This window comes from Panicum virgatum, chromosome 6K (assembly GCF_016808335.1).
Source record: "Panicum virgatum strain AP13 chromosome 6K, P.virgatum_v5, whole genome shotgun sequence".
Classification (NCBI taxonomy): Eukaryota; Viridiplantae; Streptophyta; class Magnoliopsida; order Poales; family Poaceae; genus Panicum; species Panicum virgatum.
This window is the reverse complement of record NC_053141.1, coordinates 17,933,003-17,944,336: the sequence shown is the minus strand read 5'-3', so window position 1 is coordinate 17,944,336 and position 11,334 is coordinate 17,933,003. Positions and strand designations below refer to the sequence as shown.

At 41.4% G+C, this 11,334-nt stretch overlaps 1 protein-coding gene across 1 annotated transcript; it reads left to right on the top strand.

Annotated features, from left to right (window-relative positions):
* The first annotated feature begins 2,489 nt into the window (after positions 1-2,489).
* On the top strand, positions 2,490-8,149 carry LOC120711947 (ADP-ribosylation factor 3). The gene is made up of 8 exons (XM_039997622.1): positions 2,490-2,804; positions 2,940-2,978; positions 3,080-3,142; positions 4,737-4,755; positions 5,472-5,583; positions 6,898-6,945; positions 7,409-7,539; positions 7,771-8,149. The coding sequence occupies exons 1-8, from the start codon at positions 2,702-2,704 to the stop codon at positions 7,802-7,804; spliced, it is 549 nt and encodes a 182-aa protein (XP_039853556.1). The 5' UTR covers positions 2,490-2,701; the 3' UTR covers positions 7,805-8,149.
* Positions 8,150-11,334: the final 3,185 nt, after the last annotated feature.

Below are 11,334 nucleotides of genomic sequence, written 5' to 3'. Positions count from 1 at the left end.
CATGTTGCAATAAGGCAGCTTATGTTTTAACTAGATTAAATTCTCACTACATTAGATAAGTGTGGTGTAATGAGTCACCATAGATTATCCGAATCATACTGATGATGTTTTATTTTAATATAGAAAAACGTCCAAATTACTAGCTCCAAGTATATGGTAGCTCCAAATAATCCCCTAAACAATAACTGGTATTGAGAGATGTTCCAATAGTAATTTTAGGATCATTGGAAGAGTTGTTTTTGCAGTCTCTCAATAATCTCGTCCAATAACTAACATATTGGGAGAGCATGAACCCTCACTTAATTTGAGGAGAGTTGGAGTGAAATATTGAGACAACCCAATAGTTATCGGGGAAAGAGAGATGCATTGAGAAACTATTGGAACACATTCTTTTTCCAATAGTAGGAGTTTATTGGAAATTGGGGGGAATGCATGAGATGCTCTAACCCCCTATTTTCCCTAAACTAGATCAGAGCATACATTTTACGCGAACTAAAACCAATTTTGCTGACTTGGCCAGTTTTTTATGACTAGGACTGACACCTTGGCAGTCATACATGGTAAGTACCTTTAGATCCAAAACAGACTCTCCCGTGTCTTCCCTTTCTCTCGCTCATCAATTTTATTTCGCATGCTGGCCGCCGGCCCTCGCCTTAAGTTTTTGCGTGACACAGTCAGATCAACTAGGTGAATGATACAGGAGTGGACAAGTTAATCAGCACAAACGAAAACATGCTGGTATGTTTCCAATCTCCCTCGTGTGATGCAAATATGGCATATTAATTTGCACTTGCGGCTAGGGATATGGATATGTAGGGTTGTGTATTTGCGATGTAGCAGCCGGCAACATGTCCTCGTAGCACTGGTAGAAACTGTGGTGGATGACGTCGTGCGTTGAGAGAGAAATTGGAGCAGAACCTTTCGTTTGTGCACATGATGTGTCATGACATGAAGATGGATATTACTGGTTGTGAAGATAATCAGTACTCAAGTTAGTGGCACAGAGTACTGAAGTCTGATTTCACTTTTTTTCTAGAAAAAATTGTTATCCTTGTACACTTTGCAGCGGACCTAGGCATCGTCGAACAAGATAGAAATGGAAAGAGACACAGAGATGTTCTGTATTGGCAAGGGGGTGATATGAACATAAACATAGCTGCCAGCCAGCCATGTTGGACTGCTAACGTGTTCATCCTAGTCAGCAAACCAAGTTTCTAATTTCCACCTAATCAGCAAAACCAGTTTCAAATATGTATAAAAGGTGTGTTTTGATCTGGTTTAGGAAAAAGAGGGGTTTAAGTAAATTATTTAATTGTTTAGGGGTTAAGCAAAACCGGTTTCAAATATGTATAAAAGAAGAACTTATAATTAGCTTTTCGTGAAATTTTCAAATGAACAATTTCAACAAAATCTTTCAATTTCTTATTTTATTATGTTCAACTTTATATATTTCTCTAGTGTGTGCGGACAACAGTTTACTCGGGCGTTTTCCAGCGTCGCCGTGGTGGCGTTGTTGGAGGCGACCATGCAGTGGCTCACTAGTGGCACCATGGTGGTGGGGCTGGTGGAGCCGGCCGTCTCTTGCGCCATGGATGATACGGGTGAAAATCCATCCCTCATTGGGACGGCATCAATGGCGCCACTGGCGTCATTTCCTTCCTAAAAGCGACGGCGGGTATCTTTGACGCAGACCAGACCTTGGTGGCAAGTGCTCGGCAATGGCAGTGGCTGCAGCGTTTTTCTTTCTTTTCTCTTTTCAGAAAAAGGAAAAAAAAAGGTTGCTTGTGTTGGGTGGCTCGTGTCGAGGACCCAATCCGACCGAGCATGGTGTGCAGCACTGCAGAGGCTCTGGTCGACGACCCAATCCGACAGGGTAGAGTGAGTTGAGGCCTGGGTCGATGTCCTAATCCGACCTGGGCAGTGATGTGGTTGTGTTGATGCTCTAATCCAACCGACCAGTGTGTGGCGCCGTCGATGTCCCAATCCGTTCGGTTTTAGTTGTAGGTGTAGCTGTAGATGTTGTAGCTGTGGTGTTTGGTTTTTTAGTCTGATTTATCTAGAAACCGAATCAATTCTCTTCTTATTATTAATATACCCGAACCGAAAGGTTCAGGATCTTTCAAAATAAAATTTATTTAGACCTACCATATACTTATACTTGGAGGTAGTAGTTTGGACTTTTTCAATATATATAATGCTGCTCATTTAAAAAGAGAGAGTTCTTTTTGAAAATTGAATTGTCCAAAAAATATTTCCTCATTCCAAATTATTATTCTGGCTTTTCTAGATGTATAGATTTTAGTATGCATTTAGATTTATTGTGAAATCTATATATTTATAAATAAAAGTTAAAATGGCTAATGATTTAGGACTGGGAAGAGAGTATATTTGATATTTCTAGTTTCTATTGGATTCTTGCCCAACTTTCTACCAACAACCAAACATCGTTGAAAAAAATAAAATCAACTCCGAACCCACCGTCCGCCTTTCCCCTCCTGCCGGTCGCGGAGTCGTCGTTCCTCGTCTTCGGTACTCGCGCGCGCCAGCTCACTCCCTCTCTTCTTCCCTCCCCTTCCCCCCAGATCTTCCTCCATCCCTCCCACATAATCCCAGATCTCCCCCGGCCCCGAGGCCGGAGCTCCGGATCCCCAGCGCCGCCGCGGGTGCCAAGGCCGCGGGCGCCAAGGCCGCGGGCGTCGCCATGGGCATCGTGTTCACGCGGCTCTTCTCGTCGCTCTTCGGCAACCGCGAGGCCCGCATCCTGGTCCTCGGCCTCGACAATGCCGGCAAGACCACCATACTCTGTGAGTCGCGCCCCGCCCGCCTCGTCCCCTCTCCCTCCTCGAATCACCGCGGGCCCGCGCCGGATCTGCGGCGCCGGTCCCGCGAGGGTTCACGGATTCTGATCCCGCTCCGTGTATGTTGGTTCGTCTTCGCAGATCGGCTGCAGATGGGGGAGGTCGTCTCCACGATCCCAAGTGAGTTCCGGCTCTGATTTACCGACTCTGCCTGCGCATTCCTCTTGACGGGGTTGGGGTTGGTGGAACTTCGGTGTGATGGCGTGTGTGTATTGCTGCAGCGATCGGGTTCAACGTGGAGACGGTGCAGTACAATAACATCAAGTTCCAAGTATGGGATCTCGGTGAGTTGCTCGGATCCTGCAGCTCTCTTTTGCATTCAGATTGATCAAGGCTGTTTAGGTACCCATCAGCAAACAGAATTGTGATTTCAAACCAAAGCTGTTAGGGACTATTGTGTGAGCTGGGCAATTGAAACTGAGCTGGGTTGACCTATATAGTCCTGATCCTGTGAAAGATAATTGAAATTACACCCCATTTGTGTGCTTGGATCGAACCAGAGTGGAATTTTAATTCAACCAATGCATGCTCACACCAGCGCGTGACTAGTTTTTTTCCCCATCTTATAATGTGGCTGTTTTTAGCATCTTTTGTAGCATTTAGCTGAATATGCTGGTTTGGACCTATCATTGTGGTCCCAACTTTTACCGCTTACTTGCTGGCCTGGCCTTCATTGGTGCTATCTAAGTTAGCATGTTCTCTTAAGAAGTTAAGGTCAACCTTCTAGACACAATTTTGCATTGCACGTTGGCCCATTCCATGCTAAGGTTTTAAGGACCCATCATTGCTATGCGCTTGTCTGATATATGGATCACTATCTTTTACTGCTTACCCATGTTGGTTTTGTTTTCTGGGGAAACATGGTGTTCAAATTTCAAAATGTCTACACTATAGTGCCTGCATACCTTAGTTCGGAGAATTGTGACTGGTTGTTTTTGTCTTTAATTATGGCTGGTGTATTATCATAATGGTCCGCTTTGATCTTAAAACTTTGCATCTAAGTGCAAGGTTATGGTAATATTGTGTTTTTACTTTGAACTTTGAACATGTTTGCTGCTAGCATCTGGCAGTCATAAGGGATACCCAATCTTATGCAGTCATATACTTGGGCTCTTAGGCAAACACAACTCTAGAATTGAAGGAAAGGCAGCGTGAAACGGTCAAAGTTGAATAAAGGCAAAATAAAGTGAAATCAATAAGTAAAATTAACACAAAAATGATGTTGGAATCGAGTTCATGCTTCTTTTGTGAAATAGCATGTTGCATGTACAGGTGCACAATTATAGCCAAGTAAAGTGAAATCAATAATTTCTTTGTATATGAATTTAGGATAAATAATCACTGGATTTGGTCCACCCAATTATTTGGGCTGTGAACTTTAGCGTAATTAAGGAAATCGTTAACCTAACTAGCGTGGCTTGATACTTGATGCTTGAAACTTGTGTATGGTTCTAATCTTGTAGGAAATGGAATCTATATCCATATGAACATATGTTTGCAAATGCAGATGACATTTCTAACGCATATAATCACTTATCTTTGATTTAGTTTATGCTTGATGTGAAGTCTTGCACAAAATTTGCCATGAGAACTGAAATTGTAGCCAAACTGCATGCTTACTGCAGAATTTTATCACCTTTTTATTGCCATGGAAACATTTTTTTGTTAGTGCACTGTATTTTCCATGCTGACTTTTGAGCGCATCATTATTAATTGATTGTTTTTCTGCATCCAAGAATATTTTCCTCTTGTTTCGTGCATCAAAAGCCATAGTTAACCTTCTAGTGCCACCACTTCAGTTTTGTCGGTATTTGTGTTATCTTTTGGTCCTTCGAAATATCCATATTTCAGTATTAACACCAACTTTCTTCTTGACAGGTGGTCAAACAAGCATCAGGTACTGGCTCTTTATCATCACAGTTAAACTCTTGACTGTCATTTTTCTGATGCAAATAGTACTATTCAATTTATTTTCTCGATGGAAAACAGATACTAACTGAAGTATTCCACTACCACCTTTTCATTTTTATGATCTGTAATTGGTAGAGAAAATAGCCTGATTGTGCCCTATCACTTTAGTTTTGGTAAGCCAAATCATAAAACATGGTCATTTTGAATCCTATTAATTATGGTGTAACTAGTTTATTGAAAATTGAAATAGTTCTAAAATGTGGACCAAGATATGATATTCTATACAAGGGAACTCCAATGCACGTCTATATGCTTTTGTAACATTAGTTGTTGATAATCTCTTCTACATGTGAATTTTTTGGGAAAAAAAATAGGTCCCTATAATATTGTAGTAGTTGTATAAATACTGTGACAGTCCATTTTCCTTTTTTTCTCTTTAAGTGCTGGAAGCCTGCAACAATTGTTTATGACATGGCATGAATTTTCTTTAAGCTTGTTAGTGTTGCTCTTTCCACGTTTCTTAGATAAGACTGACGTGTCAATCAGTTTGGATTTTTGTTTCTGATCCTGCGTCATTCAAATATCAGACCTAGAATCATTACTTGACATGATACGTTTGCAGTTTTGCTGTACATTTAAATTCTCCATGAACTAACACATTTAATTTTTGTATTAATATCTTTGTCCTGTGTGCAATTTCAGGCCATACTGGCGGTGCTACTTTCCAAACACCCAGGCTATCATATACGTTGTTGACTCAAGCGATACAGATAGGCTTGTAACAGCAAAGGAAGAATTCCATGCCATCCTTGAGGTAATACCGCACAGTGCATGGGGTCCTCTCATCTGTATCAAGCAGTCTGAGATACTTTTCTGGCCTTATTTGTTTAGATTTAACGTTTCATGCCATTATCGTAGAAGAAATAAAAATATTAAAACATTTTCACAAATGGATGTAATGATTATTCATGCTGGCTGCAAAACTGTAGCATTTTTTATTTGTTGATTACTTTTCAATGAGTAAGTTGATGCTATATGCATGTATATAATGCAATTGCATTTCAAGGCAATGAATAAATTTGCTGATTGTTAGAAGATTGTTTGGCCATTCTTTTATTTGCAAACTGAACTTGCTTTTAGCGGGTTATGAATTCAACTGCTCTGTTAGGAGTATCAAGAATCTTTTATGCACCCATCGATAAGACAAGACGACAACAGAAGCACCCTTCTATTAATGCAATGATATGCAGCTCTCCTGCATATTCGAGAAAAATATAGCATTTCATACTAGTGGCATTAGTTGTGCTCTATTTTAATTTGATTCCTGATACATATACGGGGTCCCTTGAAAGTAAATGATGCATTAACACAGGGAGTATATAAATATATATTAGTATATCTAGGAATGAAAAGAAATGTAAAATGGCTATGAGTCACAACATAGTTCATGCAGTGGAAATATGACATTTCTGGCTACTGAATATTGTAGGACGGTGGGGTACAATTTGGAGTGAAGCTACTCCCTCCGTCCGAAAAACAAGTCATTCTAGGATTCAAAATTTGTCCCAAAGAACAAGTTATCTTACTGTATTTAGAAAGTGCATGTGCATGCAATAATCAATTAGTGCCAAATATGGATAATAAATAGGGGCAAACATGGTCATTTTACCTTCTTGTTAATTTATCGTATAATTCTTAGGATGACTTGTTTTTTGGGACAGAGGGAGTAGTTGGTAGGGATGGGGTTAAGCTTAGTACTGTTGTCTCAGAAGCATCGAGGTATTGAATGTGTCTGGTACTGTTAATGGTATGTGAGATTAGGGGAGCATGGGGGTAACATACCGTGTGCTGCTTGATATAGTATCACAGTAGTATCATTTCATTAGTAGAATCTTCAACAATAATAATTGTTCATTCTAAAGCCCATACTTGATCTTTGTTCTATGTAGCCTTTTGAACTTGGAATAGTAGCTAGTGTTCATATGCCTTTAAACTTGGCACAACTCCAATCTTAATTGTGTTTACAGAAATGCTAGTTTTTTCCTTGAACAAGAAAGGGTAGTATGTGGTACAGTTTGCAGTTCAATTTGTTACATCTGCTGATTTGGTACACGCCTTTATTTGGCAGGAGGATGAGCTGAAAGGTGCTGTTGTCCTTGTATATGCAAATAAGCAGGTAAAAAGCAGCGTTTAAATTTCTCATTCTGTTGGAGATTTAGTACTTTTTCATGATTATCAGAATTAAATTGCATGTATAGATATGTGTGTGATCACGTGAATGTTGATGCACTCCTCAGCACTTAATCACATGGAAAAATGCTACCTTTTGACTCAGGCTGTCTTACTTTTTAGTATAAATGTTTACTTTCTTTTTTTTAATATAATTTTCTTTTTTTCTACCATACAAGTGCCCTGCTGAGGGTACTTGATAATTTTTTGTTGGAGCCATTGGTCGATCCTGTAGCTTGCTCATTCTTATCAAATTTTTTAAAGATGATTTTTTCTGTAGCTAGTATGTTCACCACTGAACACAGTGCGAAGATATGCTTTGAGTTGTGCTTTATGTTACTTAACCTGGAGCTTTAGTTTACATGCGGTTCTCTGCATTTTGACTGAAATGTCAATGTGTTTTCATGCAGGATCTTCCAGGTGCTCTCGATGATGCTGCCATAACAGAGTCATTAGAACTCCACAAGATCAAGAGCCGCCAATGGGCGATTTTCAAAACATCTGCCATAAAGGGAGAGGGGCTTTTCGAAGGTTTGGACTGGTAAGTTGTGAAATTTTTCCTGCTTTTAATGATGTTTGTGCTTGACAGTTTGCTAAGATAAGACCACAACTGCTATACAAAGTAGTGGCTGTCCTATCCATGTCCTAGATCAGGCTGCAGCTCTATCAAATAATTCAAAAATCAAGCTAACACAATTGCTTCTTGATTGTGACACACGGGGACATAATTCAATGAAGCAACTCATCTGAATCTGGTTGGCTATTATTGCAGGCTCAGTAACACACTCAAATCCGGAAGCAGCTAATGTAGGAGCCTCCTTCACCATGAACCATTGCTGGATGGTAAACAATAGAGCCGGTGGTGCCCATTTCCTCGCAAGACAGCGTGAAAATCCCCACTCTCTTTGTTTTAACTCCAGAAGCTCCACACCACCGTCGATTTTCTGTAAAGTGCTTGCTAAAGTTTTCATATACTACATTAGATGTACCCTCATATTGAGATGAAGAATAGGTCTGTAGAAGATGATGAGCAAACTGTGCCCGTGTCTTTGCGTAAATCCCGTGGACTGTGACATTTTTCTTCAATGATTAAACGCACCACATTTCTACCTTGTCGATCCAATGATGAGACGCACCACATTTGTACCTTATCTTGTACACCTTTTTTATTGGGTACCTTGTCTTCAGCATCATTTGCTACATCTTTTACTCGACCGATGACAGAAGTCGGCGTGAGAGTTTACTTATCTGTACAAAGAAATTGTCAAATTGACATGCAATTTGAAAAAAATGGACTAGCGGTAAACTTATTTTTAAGTAGTGGTTACTGGTAAGATTATCTTAAAAGTATTTTCGGAGTGTAAGCATTTGCAAACAATAAACTTTTTTTTCTAAAAAAAGAAGTATTCCTTTTATATTGGAGAGAAAAAAAGGAGTATTTGGGAATGGAGTGAGCAGGTGTTTTCATTCATGATGGATCCTTCCGGTGCCAGGAAAAGATTTGCAGGTAGGCCCGGGGCGGCCAGGCTGGCCCTAGCACAATCGATCGCACAAACCAACTCGTGGAACGAAGGAGACCTGCGAATTGGCGTCAGCCGGGACGTCACCTGAAAGCAAAGGTTCTTGCGCTGAACGGCAAGCCTGCTTGGAGTTTTGCACCACGGAAACGACCGTTCAACCGTCGTCTCTCGCATCAGATCAGAGCCAGTAGTACTAACGACTTGGAACTTTGGAAGAACAATCGTTTCCCAAAAGGCTAATAACGTGCCTTTCATGGTAATATCATCAACAGTAGGACACGTGTTGCGCTGATAGTATTTTAGAGTTGTGTCGAAAACCCAGGTAATTTTCGGCACCTTGACGTAATGTTACAAGCGACGTGCGTAAATTTCACCATTAGCAACTGCCTTCGCTTCTAGACATATACTTTTTTTTATATAAGTACAATACAGACGCTCACAACACACACGCACACTCACTCTTATGAACACACGTACGCAAATCCTGCCTCTATGAGCACCTCCGAAGCACTGGGTCAGCAAATCTGAAGATTCTTGAAGTCACCAATAGCGTCTCGTTGTCGAGGGGATCGTCCCTTACCACTTATAAAAGTATAAGTGCCGAAACATTCTAGAATAAATTCAAGAAAATGCGAGCACCCGTGCTAAGTTAAGAATTTGAACCCGAGTGGGTAGGTTCCACCACAAAATATTTTTCAGAAGATGTGAGTTGCTCTAGTTTGTCTAAATTCGAAACTACATTCGAACCCTTCAAAGCTGAAACTAAGAGGGTTCCCTTCGTTTAGAAAGAATCCCCACTCATTAGAACAAGGTTTCAGAACCTTCCTGACCAACGTCCCTATCCCAACAGTATCTAAGAAATACTTATATTTATCCTAGGCACACCCTAACCCTTGTCATAATCTTTTACGATAGTTGATTAATAAGATTTGGATGGAACACTAGCTGGACAAGAGGCACTACTACTAGGTGGGGAAATATCCATCTATTGCTGTGATGGCCGAGATGAAAGCTGAAGGCGACAAAACACTTGGTTAGCGATTAATGCCGAAAGGGCCATCAGCAGCAATTTCGATGGGACGTGTCCTGTCCTGTTTTGTTTTGTTTTGTTTTTGTTGATAAGCATGTCCTGTTTCTTTGGAGGCCTCACGAGGCAAGAGGAATGAAGTAAGGCCTGGAACGTTCTGGAACCACAAGCAGGGGAGGATAAGACCACCACCACCAACAACAACCTCTCTCCTCTAATGGAGTGCTCCCAGAAAAAGAAACTCGGAGGATAAGGCGACGAGTGGGACGTGCCGGAAAAGGGAACCCTTCGGTTCCAGCAAGAAGCTTGATTGGCACATACTCTCATGCCGCTTCAAAACAGACTACTGAAAGAAAAAAAAAAGCGGTACTAGTTTGGTGAAATCCGGCCAACCCTTGCCTAAATCAGGCCCTGTGTAGTTCCAACGTAAAATTTTTTTGCGTTAGAATCTTACTAATTTGAAGTACTAAATGAAGTTTATTTACAAAACTTTTTGTACAGATGAGTTGTAAATCGCGAGACGAATCTAATGATGCTAATTAATCCATGATTAATCAATATATTAGCGGATGGTTACTGTAGCATCACTGTTGCGAATCATGGATTAGGTAGGCTCATTAGATTCGTCTCGCGATTTAAAGCCCATCTATGCAAAAAGTTTTGTAAATAGACTTCATTTAGTACTTCATACATGTGTCGAAACATTCGATATGACGATTTTTTTTTATGTTTATGGGATTTATGGGGTGGGAACTAAATAGGGCTTCAATGGTCTTGGCGTAAATTCGTAGTGGTGGCACATTTTGTTCGTCGAAGGCTCGAAGATCATGCATGCAGTTAATTCCATATTATGATGTAGCTAATTATACTATGTTCCAAACAAAGGCTCCATCATGACATAAGGCCAGTCTCAGTGAGAGTTTCATGGACATAAATATCTAGACTGAGAACTATGTAACCGTGCCAAATGAGTTTCGTGGTGATGAAACTCTCCTCACATCCCATGAAACTTCATGATTTTCTCTCCTTGTCATGTCAACAAAATTAATGGTATTTAATGTCATGAAACTCTCCATGAAACCTCTACTTAGACTGGCCTAAGGGAAAATATAGTTGTAACTTACATATGGGATTAGCTAGTGCTACTTTTTTTCTTCTTTCAAACCAAACGCTTTGTTCATCAGGTATACTCACCTAACTGATGCACCTCTGGTTGCCCTTATGGATGCCCATGGGAGCCGGGGCAATACCGTCACACGAGTGCTACTCCTATTTGCGTTGGCTTTAGCTTGTGCTTTGCTGACGAGCACTCGCTTCCAAAGCAAATAGTCTGCGCAACTATACCGCGCACCTTCAGCCAATCCAAGCGTTACACGACTCCCCGTCTCCCCCCAGAACAGCCGTCGCTATCGGTCAACGACTTTTTGTCCCGGGTGCGGAAATGATCTGCTAGTACCTCATGGGGCGGTTTGCCCCAATCGACCTAAAAACCGAAAAAAGAAAAGAAAAGAAAGCTAGTTCTGAGTTCTGATCAGGTGCAGTGAAGAAGAAAGAAAGAAAAATGCCCTAGAGCTCGTAGCCCACGTCATCACGCGAGCCCGGAGCACGCGCTAGCTAGCCGTCCGTCCGACGTGGCACTAGTAGCCGGCGCCGCGCGCTATCACCTCCGAACGTTCCAGAAGGACACGTGTCGCGCGCGTGCGCCGCGGGGGGGCGCGCAGAGGTCAACGCGCGCGACCCGCGTTGACTTTCAGGAGGCACTTCCCGGTTCGCTCCGTCGGGTCTGCGG